This window comes from Rhynchophorus ferrugineus, unplaced genomic scaffold, assembly GCF_030347505.1.
Source record: "Rhynchophorus ferrugineus isolate W39M unplaced genomic scaffold, kcgeb_rfMv2 rfM8, whole genome shotgun sequence".
NCBI lineage: Eukaryota > Metazoa > Arthropoda > Insecta > Coleoptera > Curculionidae > Rhynchophorus > Rhynchophorus ferrugineus.
This window is the reverse complement of record NW_027472587.1, coordinates 28,864,069-28,884,024: the sequence shown is the minus strand read 5'-3', so window position 1 is coordinate 28,884,024 and position 19,956 is coordinate 28,864,069. Positions and strand designations below refer to the sequence as shown.

At 32.0% G+C, this 19,956-nt stretch overlaps 1 protein-coding gene across 3 annotated transcripts in view; it reads right to left on the bottom strand.

Moving 5' to 3' along the window:
- Window positions 1-15,911, bottom strand: part of Galphao (G protein alpha o subunit) — a 197,213-nt gene extending 181,302 nt beyond the window's left edge. Inside the window, exon 1 of one of the 3 annotated variants that reach the window (XM_076411291.1) lies at window positions 15,712-15,911. Coding sequence is in view for 1 of the 3 variants with exons in the window: in XM_076411289.1 (XP_076267404.1) it covers window positions 15,670-15,677 (8 nt within the window). In the remaining 2 variants the exon portion in view is untranslated. Of the gene's footprint in view, window positions 1-14,304; window positions 14,383-15,669 lie in introns of those variants that run through there. The other 2 variants (XM_076411289.1, XM_076411292.1) reach the window with 2 other exon arrangements.
- Between the last annotated feature and the right edge of the window lie 4,045 nt (window positions 15,912-19,956).

Here is a 19,956-nt window from a genome sequence, read left to right as displayed (position 1 = left end):
TATAATTCATTTTCAAAATTACTTTTGCAAACATTTAAGATTCAACTTAATAAGCAATAGTACAAATAGATCCAAATAAAAACAGATACTCTGTATATTACTCTATGACAAGCATCTAAAAGTTTAGATCTCTCTGGCACACGGTTTCAGATGTTTTAAAAAATCAAAATTAATGAATGTTCAATAATTAGCGTATCTATATACTGAATAAGTCAATAATACTAAATAGAAAACTGCTATTTTTTGTAGAGAAAAGTCAAAACTATGTAATTAGTTGGTTTAAGTTGATTAATTGTATCAATATTTATCGATGATTAAAATACTCGATGATTAATTGATGGACGGATAACCAGTGGTTATAATAATAATTATAATTCATTTTCAAAATTACTTTTGCAAACATTTAAGATTCAACTTAATAAGCAATAGTACAAATAGATCCAAATAAAAACAGATACTCTGTATATTACTATACGACAAGCATCTAAAAGTTTAGATCTCTCTGGCACACGGTTTCAGATGTTTTAAAAAATCAAAATTAATGAATGTTCAATAATTAGCGTATCTATATACTGAATAAGTCAATAATACTAAATAGAAAACTGCTATTTTTTGTAGAGAAAAGTCAAAACTATGTAATTAGTTGGTTTAAGTTCATTAATTGTATAAATATTTATCGATGATTAAAATACTCGATGATTAACTGATGGAAGGATAACCAGTTGTTATAACAATAATTATAATTAATTTTCAAAATTACTTTTGCAAAAATTTAAGATCAAGTTAATAAGCAATAGTACCAATAAATCCAAATAAAAACAGATACTCTGTATATTACTATACGACAAGCATCTAAAAGTTTAGATCTCTCTGGCACACGGTTTCAGATGTTTTAAAAAATCAAAATTAATGAATGTTCAATAATTAGCGTATCTATATACTGAATAAGTCAATAATACTAAATAGAAAACTGCTATTTTTTGTAGAGAAAAGTCAAAACTATGTAATTAGTTGGTTTAAGTTGATTAATTGTATCAATATTTATCGATGATTAAAATACTCGATGATTAATTGATGGACGGATAACCAGTGGTTATAATAATAATTATAATTCATTTTCAAAATTACTTTTGCAAACATTTAAGATTCAACTTAATAAGCAATAGTATAAATAGATCCAAATAAAAACAGATACTCTGTATATTACTCTATGACAAGCATCTAAAAGTTTAGATCTCTCTGGCACACGGTTTCAGATGTTTTAAAAAATCAAAATTAATGAATGTTCAATAATTAGCGTCTCTATATACTGAACAAGTCAATAATACTAAATAGAAAACTATTATTTTTTGTAGAGAAATGTCAAAACTATGTAATTAGTTGGTTTAAGTTGATTAATTGTATCAATATTTATCGATGATTAAAATACTCGATGATTAATTGATGGACGGATAACCAGTGGTTATAATAATAATTATAATTCATTTTCAAAATTACTTTTGCAAACATTTAAGATTCAACTTAATAAGCAATAGTACAAATAGATCCAAATAAAAACAGATACTCTGTATATTACTCTATGACAAGCATCTAAAAGTTTAGATCTCTCTAGCACACGGTTTCAGATGTTTTAAAAAATCAAAATTAATGAATGTTCAATAATTAGCGTATCTATATACTGAATAAGTCAATAATACTAAATAGAAAACTGTTATTTTTTGTAGAGAAAAGTCAAAATTATGTAATTAGTTGGTTTAAGTCGATTAATTGTATCAATATTCATCGATGATTAAAATACTCGATGGTTAATTGATGGACTGATAACCAGTGGTTATAATAATTATTATAATTCATTTTCAAAATTACTTTTGCAAACATTTAAGATCAAGTTAATAAGCAATAGTACCAATAAATCCAAATAAAAACAGATAAATTAAACAAAAAATTTAAAATTTTAAAACTAAAAAAAAACCCAAACTATTAATTAAATAGGTGTTATGTCACTGAGTGTTTTTTAATGATTTCTTATTACTTTCAATACTGTCAGTTATTGTGCAAAATGTTTAAATGGAAAATGTTTGTGTTTTATGTTTTGAACTAAATTTAAATACTGATCTAAAAAAAACTATTGCGGAACAGTGAATAGTTAGAAAAAGAAATACATTTTTATACTTATTTTCGGTTTAAATTTTGTAAATAACTTTCACAAATATTAAAACATAGATTTTTATTATTTATTATTATATATAACTTACTATTATATATTAACTTTTGTTACTACAACAATATATATATATATATATATATATATATATATATATATATATATATATATATATATATATATATATATATATATATATATATATGTATATGTGTGTGTGTGAACACCACAAAAACAAGCAGAAATAGTGACAATATTTATTGAAAATAACCGTTCCATTATTTCCGCTCAGCGTAAATTGCGTCAAAAATATCCTAATCGTCCAGTAACTCACAAAACCACAATTTATCGTTTACATGCGAATTTTCGACAGTACGGTACGACAGCAGACAAGCCTCGTTCTGGAAAACAACGGACGTCTCGTAACGCTGAAAATGTGGATCTGGTGCGCAATAGTGTTGCAGAGTCTCCAGAAACAACAATTCGGAGACGTCGTTCCCAGTTACACATTTCTGCACGCAGTTTAAGGCGAATATTGAAAACTGATTTGAAAGTGTTCCCGTACAAAATTCAACTAGTCCAAAAATTGCTACCGAGAGATCCTGATCAACGAGTTGAGTACAGTAATGCAATCCTTAGGCTATCTGGTAAAATTGAAGATTTTTCGACTAAATTGATAGTGAACGATGAAGGCCACTTTATTATCAGTGACCACGTCAATAAGCAGAACAGGAATAGAATGGGAACATGACCAAGATGTTGCAGTTACTCTTACTGCTGAGCGGTACCAAGACGTGATTCGAAATTTTCTTGGGCCTGAAATGGAAGAGCAAGGACCAGAAGACATGTGGTTTCAGCAAGATAGGGCCACCGCACACACAGCTCTTTCAACAATTCAATTATTGAATGACGTTTTTGCATGAAGAGTAATTTTGTGAAGTGGCGATTTAGCATGGACCGCCAGATCTTCGGATTTAACAGCACCAGATTTTTTCTTATGGGTTTTTTTTTAATCAAAAGTATGTGTGAATAAGCCCCAAAAGATTCAACATCTTAAAGACAGTATTCATCACGAAATTGAAGAAATTCAGCCTTAGATGTTGTAGGATGCCATGAAAAATAAAAAAGTTGCATTGAAAATCGCGGTCACCATTTAGCCGATATAATTTTTCAATCATAACGAAAAAAAATGTAAAGATCAAACAAACTTTTTATGAAAACCAAACTTAATTATCTGTTAAGTCTTAAGTCTTAAGTTATGGTAGCGGTACTTTTGCTCCATGTTATATTTTATTTACCAAGTAATAAAAGTATTTCTTACATTCAATTTTTTCATTTATTTTTTCCTTCCGTGGGTTACACAAAACCAATTTTATAACTGTGAATTATAAGTGACGTCATTGTTTCGTAGCGCCTCTGATAAGTGACTAAATATAGTGTTTATATAAATTATTGGGTTGCTAGACGAGAATAGAGAGTTTTCAGTAGTGTATTGAGACTGAAGATAAAAGTGATAAAATATACTAAAAGAGTCTCAAAACTATGCATATAGTAGTGTCAAAATCATGTAGTGTATTTCAACATGCTAAAATCAAATGAAACTGTTACTGCGGATCCCTAGCAAGTAGCAGGAGTTAAAATAAGAGTACATTGAGAAATAAAAGCTTTTTTGTCGAAAAAATCTTTAATTGTATAAGACTCCTCAAACTATCCTCGTACAATTTTATTTAAAAAATTATTTATATCGGTTTGATACTTAAAATTAAATTAATAGTAAATTTATCATGGAGCAAATCCATTGAAAACGAAGTTTTAAGAAAATCAATGATTTAATTTATTTCAACTACTTCAGGCAGAAATGGATTGTTCTTTGAATGCATTTGTCTTTTTTTAATTATCAGAGGCAGTATATTTTTGTTAATAATCTAATTGTCATATTGCCCGATATGTATGATTAGATCAAGCTTCTTAGAGGCATTAATATAGTTTGAAATTAATATCAAAGAAGCGTACTAAACAAATATTTACACATAAATTAAAATAACCTAAAAATATTATTAATCTAATTTGGATTAATCGTTACAAGGACGCAAAACAAACATACTCATTTTTTTGTTTGTGGTTCGGGATCAAGATAGAGAACTCCAAATACAAATACAAAAGCTTTTAGCATGACGACACGAGATTGATTGCTCCGATGGTTGGTTATATTTGAACAAACTTTTTTTTCTTTTAGCTCTATTAAAACCGATTTTGTTCTAAGACAGTCAACGAAAATAGTCTGTCATTGCGCCTCTTCTCAATCTAAATAACGAAAATGAATTTTTTGATTAGGTGTATAACTTTATTTCTAAAGATTTTTTAATATTATTGTTATATATAAAAAATAATGTTCTTTTTATACGTATTTTAAAGTCTCCTTTTTCCAACTATGGGTTTATCTGGACTGGGCCTAAAGTTTAACGTGGGCTCCGAACCACGGTCCTCAGTAAGCCTACCGACTGGCGAGTGACCAACTTTAGAAATCATCCCAGAAGACATCCGATCTTACCCAGCCTGGTTACTGGTGTTACTGGGATAATTTTCCTTGTCGGATTTTATACTCTTGCCTAGAACATTCACAAATTTTAAACAATCAGAAACATACATTTATGACCATGCCCCAGCAGGATTCGAACCCGCGGCTATAGCAACAGTAGGAGGACCGTCCCATCGCCTTTACCACTGCATCACCAAGCCGGCATATAAAAAAAATATTTGATGTTTACCTGCATCTAGATCAGAGATATCGTTAAAAATGCAAAGTGACAAGGTAAACTGTATGAAATAACTGTTAAATACGATAATTTTAATAAATCCCTACATGTAATAACAGTTTTCTTCTTCTTTTCGACAACTTGAAGGCTTGTTTAATCCATATTTTGTCTAAGTAGTTTATTCTTCTTATAACACTGATGACCGACGGTCCTTCCACCTCCTTGGAGGGCGTCTTAGTGGTCGTCCGGCTAACGGTTTGCCATCTTTCGCTGTTTTCGCTACTCTGTTGTCTTCTGGAGATGTGTTCGACTCAGAATCTCTTTGATGCGAACGAATTCCTCACGAATGTCTCTGTTCCTTCTTAGTTCTCTTAATGCACCAGGTATATCAGAAAGTCAATACCAGGTTTTATAACAGATGCCAATAGGTTCAATTATGTAATGTTATGATTTGATACATATGTCATGTTATTCTACTGACATCAAAGCTATACATTTGCGATAGTAACACCATCATAGATTTATACCCCTTTGAAAATGTAAAATTCCATGCCTGAAAACGGGAATTTGTGGCACGCCTTACTTGTCTTATTTAATCAAAAGAAAAGAGCCGCTGAAAGTCATCGTTTGTTGGTAGAAATTTACGGTGAACATGCTCTAATATTAAAACTTGTGAGGCGTGGTTTCAAACATTCAAAAGTGGTGATTTCGATGTGCATGACAAAGGTTCCTATAGACCGAAAAAGTTTGAAGATGCGTAACTAAATGAATTATTGGATGAAGACCCAACCCAAACTCAAAAACACTTGGCAGAAGCGTCAAATGTGGCCCAAGATGATTAACGGTCGATTTGGAGCAATGGGGAAAATCCAAAAATGGGAAGATGGATGTCATATTAATGACAGGTAAATGAAAATTCCAAAAATCATCCCTGAAATGCTGCTTCAAAGATGTGATCGTGAGCCATTTCTGCATCGAATAGTGACGGGCGAAGAAAAGTGGATTTATTTTGAAATCCCTAAGCGGAAAAAATCATAGTTCGACTCCAAGGCCAAATCCTTTTGGTCGCAAGACAACGCTCTGGGTTTAGTGGGACCAGAGTGATCTGGTGTATTACGAACGGTTGAAACCTGGTTAAACAGTTAATAATGATCAATTTGAAGCATGCATTGATCGAAAATGTCAAGAATGGACCTGAAGATACAGTAAAGTGACTTTACAACACGATAACGTGCCGTCTCATAAAGCCGGCCATGAAAGCGCCGAAAGCATCCGTCGTACTCTCCACACCTTGCCCCGTCTTGCAGAGCAGGCGTTCGCCAAATTCAAAGAAGTGAGAAAAAGGCTCGATGAATGGTTTTGCTCAAAGGACAAACAGTTTTTTCGCGATGGCATCTATAAATTGATTGAAAGATATATAGAATCCAATGGTCAATACTTTAAATAAATACGTTTTTCCATTTTCTTAAAATTTATGTAGTTTTTTAGTTCGAAAAAAAGTTATTGTTCTTAATACTCTACTAATTCTACTTAGTTCTTACTAATTTAGTAAGAGCTTGCTATCCTTTTGACTCGTCTGTGTCAGCTCGTGCTTTAGCCATATATGTCATGACTGGACTTACAAAGGTTTTATAAATTCTCACATTGGTTGTCGATGACATAAATTTATTTGTTTCAATTATTACTCTTAAGACACCTGGTGTCCTAGCTAACTTATTAATTTGGATTGATTAATAGCTTCTTTTAGTATTATTGAAAATCATGGAACGCTCAAATATAATTTTCGACTTTCATTACTTTTGTTGTTCGACATGAAGCCAAAGCCCGTCAAACACTTTTAGAATCCAATTATTCGTTTTGCTTTTAATGATTTAAAATTGGTGATTTAAATGTTGATGACAGAAAGATCTTCCTGAAAAACCTGTTGGACGAAAACCTAGCCCAAACTCTCAAAAAATTTTCAGACATCTTAGAAGTTGATGAATCAACTGTTTCTAGACGTTCACATACTATGAAAAAAGCCGAAAATTTTTTTTTTATTGAATTGACCATTTGGAACCCTTTGAACAATACGGTTTCAATTATTGTCAAGCAAAAAAGAAATGTTCTATATAGTGAACTGTGATTGGGGATGAAAAATTGATAAATTACCATAATCTCAAGGTCAGAAAGTTATAGGCTAGTCCAGAAGAGTCCACGTCGACAGCAAAGCGGAATATTCTTGGCCATAAAGTCTTGTTATGGATATGATGAGAACAGCAAGGTGTGGTGAGAAATTACGAAGTACTAAAACCGATTGAAAGTGTAACTGAAAATGTCTACAATCTGCAATTCAATTCAATTTAAATCTGTAAATTTAACAAACTGAATTTGAAACTGAAGAGAAATTTAATTACGTAATGTTGCAAAACGGATCAGCAATACCGAGTAACAAACACTCATCCTCTCGCATGATAACGCTCAGCCGTTGTTACATGTTGTAAGAGTTATGAAGGATATACTACGGCACCTTCAATGAGAAGTTCTGTCGCATCCAGCATACTCACCAGACATAACGCCTTCTGATTATCACTTGTTCAGATCGAATGAAAATAAAAAAATTAATTTTGTTAATACGTCACATAATAGCTTGTTTTATTCAAATTTAACTTTAATTTATAATATAAGTGAAAAGTAATGTATTTTTACGAATTTCTGATGAATGCAAAATGCTGTAATTTGTTATAAATATCGTATATAAGTATAAATAAAGTATAAGGAATATCGATATATTATATAAAATATATCGATATTTTTAAGGAAAAATAAAAATAGAAAAATATTAGCCTAAAAAATATTTTTTTTTCTAAATTTCTTAAAGAATATTGATATTTTGATAAACATTTTAAAAATTTAATTTATTTTGAAAAAATTTCGAAAAATATCGGCTAAAAAAATATCAATATATGGATATATTACCCAAAAAATTATCGGCCAAAAATATCGAAATTTTTTTCAGAAAATATCGATATATCCGATAATATCAAACTATCGGATATGGCCTGTGCAATACCGTTTACAGAAGACGTACGAAAATATGTATGCCGAATCCATTTATGGATTGGTGATAAATTATTTAATTTTCTATACTCTAAAAATGCACAAAGAAAGTTTTCACTTCATACTTTCATTATTAATGAATATTTTACATTAAAGCTAATTTGTCAAACCTAAAGGGTCATCTATTGGTTGTAATTTTAATTATTTAATTAACAAAAGTACTTAACTGCAGTCTATACAGTAACATTTGATAATTTTGAAAATTATCTCCTGCAAGATAAAATTTACTGTTAATTTTTAGATACTTATAGTGATGTCACTCCATCATCTCCATCACATGGGATATGTGTCCTTTTTAGACGCAAAGGCGTAAAAGTGGCGATTTTGATGTTATTGGTAAAGGAATTGCAAGACTTATTGGAAGAAAACCCGCTCAAAGTCCCAAGGAACTCTTAAACAGCTTGGTAGTTGGAAAAATGCAATAAGAAATGACTACCACATGATTTGACTGAAAATACCATTTCGCACTCGCAACTTTATAGCTTGTCAGATAAATAACAGTTTTTATGGCATATTGTGATCAGAATATACTTGGCCATAAAGTTTTACCAGCATGTGATGGGATCAGCAAGATTTAGCTTATTACGAGAGGCTAAAATAGAACGAAATCGTTACTATAAATGACTACTGACATTAATTCAATTAAAACAAATTAAACGATGTTGTTTCCAAAAAAAGACCAACAAAAGCGAATTTGCAAACTGCAAACAGACACATGTTGCAAAGGCTGTGAAAGATACACTGTTGCAGCTCCTTCGAATGCATTCGAAATGCTGAGAAATTGTAAAAATGGGTGGGTATTGGATCGCTGCCAAACTAATATCGTTCTTTCGATACGGTGTCTCCAGGAAATGTAAAAAAAAGTAAAATATTGATTAATATATATTGTACAATGTTTTCCCCATAAATGCCCTTTTAAAGAGAACAAACCAACAATAATATTTACAAATATTCCTATTTGATTGAAATGAACAGCTTCTGAGATTCGTTAAGAAATCTAGAAAATTAAGTTTGTAGACTACGAATTGTGAACATGATTGGATATAATGATGAATAATGATATAATTGATGAATAAACTGATAAAAAGAAAAGTTCAGTATCATACGAATTGGCTGAAAATGACAGTTGGAAACTGGTTCACCAGCATAAAAAGTTTTTTCAAGTGTTTTTTTTTTGCGATAATCGTATCATCGTTGGGGCCAATTTTTTCATCATTTCAAAGAAATTTTATGACAAACACTAACATTATTATTCTACTGGATTCATATAATAGAACATCAAAGCCGAATCAATAGCAAGGGATAATATTTTCAACGCTTTCTCTTGAAAGGGTATTTTTAGTCTGGAAATTTGCAAACATTTATTTTTTCATATTTTCTAAGTTTTTTGGGGCATACTTTAATGCTCTTAAGATAATTTTTCAAAAGTGGAATTATTTTCGGAGATATAATAGTAACGCGGCATCTAAAAACGAAATTTTAATCGCGTTTTTCTGGAAACTACTTTTTTCTATCAGTAACAGGTCAATTAAAAATTCCACGGCCTGACAAATAGATGGCCCTACTAACATTAAATCCATATGTTTTTTAGTTACCCCTAACCATCAAAAGATGCATGTATAAATTTGACAGCTGTCGGATCATTAGTTTGTGATTTATAACATTTTGAGTGAAGAAACTTTTGTTATTGTGAAAAAATTGGATAAAAAGGAATTTCGCGTGTTGATAAAATACTGCTTTTTGAAGGGAAAAAATACAGTTGAAGCGAAAACTTGGCAAGATGCCGAGTTTCCGGATACTGCCCCAGCAAAATCAACCATCAAGGATTGGTATGCTAAGTTTAGACGTGATGAACTAAGCACTGGAGACGGTGAATGCAGTGGACACCCAAAACAGGTTGTTACCGACGAAAACATTAAAAAAATCCACAATATGATTTTGAATGACCGTAAATTGAAACTGAATGAAATAGCAGACACTCTAGAAATATTAACTGGACATGTACATCATATCATTCATGAATATTTGGGCTCTGTGCAAAGTGGGTGCCGCGCGAGCTCGTTTTTGACCAAAAACAACGACGAGTTGATGATTCGGAACAGTGTTTGAAGATGATCAAGTGTAATAAACCCGAGTTTTTGCGTCGATATGTGACAATTGATGAAACATGGCTCCATCATTTTACCCCGAAGTCCAATCGACAGTCATCCGAGTGGACTGCACACGATGAACTCGCTCCGCAGCGTGGAAAAACGCAATAGTCGGCTGGCAAAGTTATGGCGTCTGTATTTTGGAATGCGCATGGAATAATTTTCATTGACTACCTTGAAAAAGGAAGGACCACCAATAGCGACTATTACGTTAGCGTTATTAGACTGTTTGAAGGACGAAAGCGCCGAAAAACGGCCGCATTTGAAGAAAAAGGAAGTGCTACTTCACCAAAACAACGCACCGTGTCAAAAATCCATGAATTGGGCTTCGAATTGCTTGGTCATCCACCGTATTCTCTAGATCGGGCCCCCAGCGATTATTTTCTGTTCTCAGATCTCAAAAGAATGTTTGCAGGGTAGAAATTTTCGTGGAATGAAGAGGTAATCGACGAAATTGAAGCTTATTTTGAAGCAAATGACAAATCGTACTACAAAAATGGTATCGAAAAGTTGGAGGGTCGCTATAATCAGTGTATCACCCTTGAAGGGAATTATGTTGAATAAAAAAACTAATTCTGTAACAAAAAATGTGTTTTACTATGGTAGGACGGAGACTGTTCAAATGACCTGTTACTAATTAAAATCTTAATATTGATTAAAAAAAGGTTTCTAAATATTACTTCAACGAGTTTTTCACACAGTTTTACAGGGACGAAATTATGGTTTTATCAGAAAAGTGGCAAAAGTTCATAATGATCAAATGATTAAAATGGCACAGATATCATGGATGGACGTTTGAAATGTGTATGAATAATTTCGCTTTGTAAAACATGAAATTACTTTCTCCTCAGTCCATTATAATAATTACTATTCTATGTTAGCAAGACTGAGACGGCTTTATTTTTCATGTAGAAAATCCACTAGATGAGTGTTCTTTGATCGTCAAAAGTACTCGACTAATCCCAAAGATTATTCCTATTTAATTTTTTGTATTCTCTAGATGTTTAATATAACAAACCGTATACTATACAACCAAAATTTGACGATACAAACATATAAAATGTGATATTACGTATGAATAGTCTATTCAAAGTTATTTTGTACATACTTCATCTAAATTTACGACGTCAAAACGTCGCAATGTTGCCACACCAACTCTGAATTTTAGTTCAGGTTGGCTTTGACAACAAAATTCTAATCCAAATAAAATAATTGAACAAAAATGTTATCAAATATAATTTATTTTAACATTAAAGTACATCTAAAAACTGCAGTTAATTATACAGCCATAGTTTATAGGTTAGAGTTATAATCTCTTATCACTATTGCTTTCAAGAATGTTCTATACATTGAACCGGACGACTTTGACAGACTCATTCGTTTACGTGTTTGAACTAATCAGATAGTATTGTGTCTCTTTTCAACTAGAATAAATGAGAAGGAAAATGGCAATACATTAAACATCTTGATGACGTATTTACACAAAACTTTGAATAGACTATATGTAATGCATATACCAGAAATTGTCGAAATTCACACAGAACAAAACGACGTTTACATCTTAGGTTCGTTGAAAAAATCTCGATTTTTGTACGAATATAGAAAAGGTATTTTCCATACTAAAGACCTTTTTGGCCCAAAGACCTAAAGAAATATCTAAATTGTTTGAATATGATATTATAATTTCTGAATATATTTTCTTATGAAATACAAACTTTTACAGAAATTCTTACTTTTCTAAAATTATGTCGAACATTTATTTTGCCAATTCTTCTCTTTAGCATCACGTTGGACAAAAAGCAAAACACATTAGAACCAAAATAAAACAACTATACCGGTTAGTCGGAAGATACTCTCAAGTTGATCTAAAATCAAAGAGGTTGATCTATAATACAATTATAAAGTCAATTTGGACCTATGGGGTGCAAATATGGAGTTGCACTAAACATTCAAATCAACTAGTCATACTACGCTGTCAAAACAAGGTTCTTCGATTGATTACCAATGCCTATCGCTATGTAACCAATGAAGAACTGCATGATGACTTGGAAATCAAATGGATTTGCGAAGTTATCCAGTATTTCACCTTGGAAAACGAAAGAAGATTACTAAATCATACTAACGTGGAAGCAATACAACTGCTGGACAGCGCGCAGGATGTCGGGAGATTGAAACGAACAAAACCATACGAACTTATATAAAGTGTGTAATATTAGTGTAAACTATAGCTATAAGTTAATAATTAATAAATAATTATAATTTTATAATTGAGGAATACATACTGATGTATTTTCTCGCACTCGTCTTGCTTGTTAATTAATCCAAGTACATAGGAAAGTAATAGTAAATTAATTGTAAATTAAGATTGTACTAAGCGTATCTAATAAAGATGTTATAAAAAAAATTCTTCTGTTTGGTCCAAAGCTTGGACATTACCACGATCTGACACCTGTAGACTCGAAGCATACTTCAAAATAAATTCTGCGTGTTTCTTTTTAAGGTCGTACTAATATTGAAATAAAATGATTAAGAAGCGACACAGAGGGCGAATCAAAGACACAGATTGCAATGATTTGCACATTGTACAAATCAGTTTAAAGGTAAGTCTCAAAAGTATAGACGATCTTGAGTAGCAAACCCGAAATATAATTGAACAAATTCGGTCTGCTGCAAAAGAGGTTGCCCTAACACGAAGAGAGAAATCAGAATATGACGTAGATTACCCCCTTGAAATTAGGGAATTTACAAAAAATAATGCTGTAGATAAAACAATATTTAATAGAATTAGTAATAAAACAAATCAAAAGATTAAATATTATAAACAGAGTTGCTTCGAAAATATGTAAGTCGGTACTCCAGTACATAAATACCATCTATTAAAAATGATCAAAATGAATGGGGCAACGATGAATAATCAGAATGATTCGCTGAGCATTTTGCTGACGTATTCCAACCGAATGATATAGAATCTACAATAGTTACAAATCCTGTTTATCAGCCCGATGTAGCTGTAAATATAATTTCTTCAATGGAAGTTGCCATAAATATTGACAACAACCTCAACTCTAAAGAGGCTTCTGGAATTTATTTTATCTGGGTTATTGAAAGAGCTGCCACGAAAAGCAATCATCATTTTGACATACATATGCAACACCTTTTTGATACTGAAGCATGTTCCGGAATGTCTTAAGTTTGCTGATCTTAAGGACTAACCCTGACAAATTGGCAGAATAAGTTGGATCTTACAGACCCAATTCGCTGCTACCTGCGCTATCAAACAATTATTTGTTGTTAAAACGTATTAAACAAATTATAGCAATACTAGATTTCCACCTTCGATTTCAAAAGCACCACTCGAAAGATATTCGAAGAAAATAAATACTGCCCTGCAATATTCCTGGACATCTTACAATCTTTTTACCGGGTATAGCATTTGGGATTAAGCCACATAAAGAGCAAATTGCTGTCTCAAATTGTAAAAAATACAAGGATAAAAATTGAAGAAACAAACATTTAATATGTAAAAACATAACTTACTAAGAAAAAGCCCAATAACGTTTGCAATATTTGATGCGTCAAAATAACATTAAGCGAACATACATTATAAATAATTATTATTCTTAATTGGGATTAAGAATATGGATATAATTAATATATCTATGAAACATCTTAAAAATCTTAATGAAAGAATCAAAGTATTACAACTACGAATATAACTATTTTTGTCTTATCTAAAGCAATACTCTCATTCGCAAAACATGTAAGATATTTAAATAAACGTTATTGATTTCTATATACACAGGAACCACTTTATTCCGTATACATTAGTTGTTGAATGAAAAGTACTCTAAAAATATTTTTTCAGCAGCGGGTTTTCCATAATAATTTAAAGCAGTAAATTCTACCGGCTACATTTTTAGTACGTTTCTACAGTTCTATTTACAAATAAATAAATAATGTTGATTTATATGTATGTATAACCATAAATCTAACACGAATCGAGAACAATTAAAACAACTTACAGTACTCCAGTACTATTTGTTAACATCAACTAATTCAGAATCAAGCATATATTATCAAATATTCTAAATATAAACTCATCTCAACAATAATTTTACTAACTTAATTTACTTACCTTTTTTATTAAATATAACTCTTCACTACTTAATTTCTTTATCTTTTTGAGAAACACTGTAATACCTTTTTATAACCATCTTTCAAATTCATATATGACAGTTCAATTAGTACGTAATTTCCGTTAGTACACTTATTTACAGAGATAATATATCATCAGTTTGCATATTATTATAGAGAAATGCTATGCTATGTAAACATATTTCGTTATAAAATTCACTAACAATAAAATATTATGGGAATAAAATATATATTATCAAGTATTTTAAATACAAACTATCTCAATTAAAAACGAATAGCTCAACTAGTGGTTTTTTTCTAATATATTATTTATAAATGTGTTAACTTAACTTACGGTTTTATTAAATTTAACTTATCGCTATTTGCTTTCTTTGTCTTTTTAAGAAACACTGTAAGAAAATCTTTTTATACCCAGCTTTCAAATCAAAATATGACAGTTCAATTAGTACGTAATTTCTGCTAGTACACTTATTTATCTACTGGGCTAATAGACTACCGGTCTGTATATTATTATAGAGAAATGGCTTATTGATGTAAACATATTTTGTTATAAAATATACAAACAATAAAATATTTTCATAATTGTCAGTGCTTTTTATTTTTACAAAACCGTTATTGCTCTATTTGTTCAGCTGTTTCAAAACCGCACGGAACACAAAAAAGATTATTTTTTAGGTTATAATGTACGAATTTCCCCTATATTTAACTTAAAATATGGCTGTTTTACTAAATTCCACATATGTTTCTGTCAATATGATTATTTAGCGAGCAAACGGTACAGCTGTGTTATGTATTTTGTATGTCCAAATTAATAAATATTGTTGATTTATATACATAAACATGAATATGGTTTTATATCAATGTAATAAATATAGTGTAAATCTACGGGTAAATCATTCATTCTACTGGGAATTAAAGAGGGTTGGTCTACAGTTGACAACATAAGTTACATGCACGGTAAGCAATTTTAAACATTCCAAAGCTACAAGTCGTCAAAGTAAATTTGTTGGTATTACGGCACTTGAGTCTTGACCTTGTAATGTCTTATCAGACTCGAGAGTCGTCCAGCATCTAGTAAATAAAAAGGGGTCTAAGTGATGAAGGGATGAATCGAATATACATCGGGACAAAAACGAAGCTCTAACAGTTTTTATCGATTATCGTTGTCGCTATCGAAAAAGGGCTTGATGCATTTGTTGAAATAGGTAGGGCTTTAGGTTCGAGCGTCCTCCTCGTCGATGGATGATGAGGAGGAGGAGGAGGGAGCGACCGAAGACGCTTCCCGAGACCGCGAACGACCAACAATTAAGACGAATAAGGTGGTTTGTCGTAAAATGGTAAATACCTCTCCATGGCAGGCTGAAGGGAGACTGAAGTGATTACTTACTGGTCAATCGCGACGGAATATCGAGCCAGAACGCACTCCGAGACGGAACAGCACCAAACGCTAACGCTGTCGTGTCGCACGATCCGCTCAAACGATCTCACCTGGTGGATAGTCAAGCGGGTCGCGATTCGCTACATTTACAAGAAGCGGTTTCGGCGAAGATCCGGAACACTAGACGTCGGCGGCCGCTCGATTACGACGAGCGCGTCGGGGCGCAGGCGTCGCCGTCGGCCTAGGGACGTGTGCCGTCACGACGCAGGCCCGACGGGAGCTCCGTCATCGACCGGGGTGTCGCGAAAAGTTTCTTTTCTCGGTGCGTTTCGCGGAATAGGCGGTATTTCCGTGTTTCAATGCGCGATTCCGATATGGGGATCGTGTGGATGAGTCGAGGACCATATCCCTGATAGAACATGGCCGATTATTATTCAATTAGTCACCGAAGAAGACCAAACGTTTTGGGTCACAGTAAAACGTTATGAGCAAAGTTGATTTTTTTAATTATTTAATTATTACATTGTTATTAGTCGTTTCCTACTAACCTACAATTTGTCTTTATGATAACTTAACTATAAGTATATAACTAGGGGATCCATCGGTCCAATCTCAGTCTTTGGTGAAATAATGTTTATATATGTCACTGCTGTATTTTTTATTACCTGCACCTCAATACACAAGATCAGATTGTTTGATTTTTATGAGTCTGTGTCCTGATCTGGTGGTAACCAAAAGTTGCAATACTTCAATATTCTCATGAGAATGGAGTCTTGTTCTGATTGTAGGTGAACTGGACATGCATAGATTTAGTTTCGTTAATTTTTATTTCCAAGCTTATATCCAATTATTTAATTGTCACTTGCCTGTTGTAATTTTCTTGTGGCTTCTTCATTATTGTCTCCTACAACTATAATCGCCGTGTCATCAACAAATGTAGCCATCGTAATATTGTGTATCTCCATCTGTGGTATATCACAAGTGTAGAGTAGATAAAGCATTGGCCCCAGCACCCTTCCTTGTGGTACACCTGCTTTAGCTAATTTTGTTGTAGAGTAAGCTTCTTCTTGTTAAACATTCTGGTTGTAATGTACGATCTTAGTAGTTCGATGTGTTGTTTTGGTACCATTTTCTGTAGTTTATGGACAAGGCCTTCGACATGCCAAACCTCATCGAAGGCGTGAAAAATATAGCTGAGCATACTTTTTTACTTTCGTAGGCTTTTTCAATAACATTTGTTATTCTGTGGACCCTGGTCAATTGTTGAATGGTTGTTAGTAAACCTAAACTGATGTGTTGGTAGTAGATTTTTTCTCTCTATGATAAAGTTCAAACGATCAAAAAACACCTTATGATATGACATAAATAAATTAGTATGCTTTAATCAAAACAGTCTCTTACGAGTCATTACGATTTGTCTTCTTATACAATACCTATTTTCTTCTATATAATTAACGTAGTTATCAAAATAATATTCAAAACTGTTTTATTTAATAAACAACTTTGTACAATATTTCTTGTTGTGGCTTAGTGTATGAGGGCGACATCTATGTAATATTACGTAAAATATACATTCAACTGCAGAGAAACGGTATTTAAATAAATCACTAACAATTATGCGTCTTTGTTTATTCCTTTTTTAATGCCTTATATGCTGATCGAAAATTAAAACGATTTTTAAAAATAAACTTAGACAAACGTTAATATCAAACTAATATCAATATATTATTTATTCCGATAAGAGATAATATAGCCTGTCTAATTACCAACTTTTTCCAATAACGAACTTACTTGAAAAATCTTAGTATTGTATTTCATAATTGTCCAATTATTATCTATTTAAGACTTTGTGTTGTATTAACTATGCTATTCTAATGGTTGCTTAAGCTTCATCTTAAAGGCTAAAGTGGCGAAATGGTTTTGTAACTGTCTTGAATCCACCATTCCATCATCTCGTAACATAGTATAACGCCTAATGCTGTTGCATTGATAATGGAAAGCTAATGATAATTGATGGTAAATTTTCAAGCTTCGTCTAAAATCATATACATATCGTTAATAGTTGTTATTCTCAATACTTTAAATTATTTAAACATTTGAACACATTCCTTTGCAATTCATCAATATTTTATTATTTGTTGTTTATTATAACATGGTAATTTCATGAATCGTTAAAAACCTTGTTTTTTTAATATGGTAAGATTTCTATAATAGGGATTCTCTATTATTTGGAACAAATATAACTTTGTATACTGGATCCAATATCCACGAATTTAGAGATTCTAATTTGCAATTTTCTTTTTAATTTAACCATTGGTTTAACGTGTATTAACTTTTGATATAAAAGCTGCAGTGCAAATGAAGAGCCGTTGTTAAGCTAGTAGCAAGGATGTCAGATCCTTGATAAGACTTGTACTTCGCAGTCAGCAAAATATTCTTAACAGATTAATTGAAAAGTACCCGGCCTACCATAGTAACACATATTTTTTGGCAAAATTAGTTTTATTTATTCAACATAATTCCCTTCAAGGGTTATACACTGATTATAGCGATCGTCAAACTTTTCGATACCATTTTTGTAATACGATTTGTCCTTTGCTTCAATATAGGCTTCAGTTTCGACGATCACCTCTTCATTTGACGAAAATTTATTCCCAGCGAGCATTCTTTTGAGATCTGAGAACAGGAAATAGTCGCTGGAGGGCAGATCAGAATACGGTGGATAAGGAAGCAATTTGAAGCCCCATTCATGCAGTTTTGCCATCATTTTCATAGACTTGTGACACGGTACATTGTCTTGGTGAAGCAGCACTTTCTTTTTCTTCAAATGCAAACATTTTTCGGCGATTTCGTTCTTCAAACGGTCCAATAACGCTATATAATAGTCGTTGTTGATGGTCCTTCCTTTATCAAGATAGTCAATGAAAATTATTTCATGTGCATCCCAAAATACAGACGCGATAACCTTGCTAGCCGACTGTTGCGTTTTCTCACGTTTCGAAACGGGTTCATCGTGTGCAGTCCACTCGAATGATTGTGTCAATTGGGCTTCGGAGTGAAATGATGGAGCCATGTTTCATCCATTGTCACATATCGACGCAAAAACTCGGGTTTATTACGCTTGATCATCTTCAAACACTACTCCGAATCATCAACTCGTCGTTGTTTTTGGTCAAAAGTGAGCTCGCGCGACACCCACTTTGCACAGAGCTTTCTACCTCTTTTGAGCGTCCACTGTCTTCGGTGCTCATTTCATCACCTCTGAACTTAGCATACCAATCCTTGATGGTTGATTTTCCTGGGGTAGTGTCCGGAAACTTGGCATCAAGCCAAGTAATTGTTTCAACTATATGTACTTTTTTCTTTTAAAAAGCAATATTTTATCAACACGTGAAATTCCTTTTTATCCATTTTTTCACAATAACAAAAGTTGCTTCACTGAAAATACTATAATTCATAAACTAATGATCCTTCAACTGTCAAATTTTATAGACGCATCTTTTGACGGTTAGGGCTAACTAAAAAACATATGGATTTAATTCTAGTAGCGCCATCTATGTGTCAGGCCGGGGACTTTTCAATTGACTAAATAAAAATAATTATATAGCAGATATAAAAAAGCCGCAATCTAATTGAAAGCACAACATATCACCTTGCAGATATAATCAAAGTTGTCTAAAGCGGCTTTTCTCTTTTTCATATTTTTTAAGAGCAATTTATTTAGATGATATAATAAAAATATATTAAAGTTCCTATCTGTGTGTTCCTGCATACTGAAAGCAGACTAAGTCTGTGTCTGTTAATATTTTATTTGCTGGTTCAACTTAAAAATGTATTGAAGCAAGTTATAATTATTTTTACAATGTTATTGTGAAAATTGTGTAACAAATAATTAAAACGCCAGAATGGAGAAAACATAACAAAAAGCAATATTTTAAAGAACACCAACAAAAAATTAAATTGTATGACACATATCAAAATTACTGATGTGCTCTTATTATGCTAAAATCGAGGAGTTAAAAGCTTATAGCTCCATTAACAATATAGTAAAACAATCATGAGATACTATATTGTCCATAAAATCAGACTTGCTGGTCTACGAATTGTATTATTATATTTTGTATTAATGTGGTTTTTTAAACATATTTGTTGAGGAATTAATTTATCTGACTTCATGTGTAGACCAAACTCCAAAAAACCCCACATCTCTCGGTTAAGTAGCCTATATGCTGATATAAAATTAATCAAAAAATT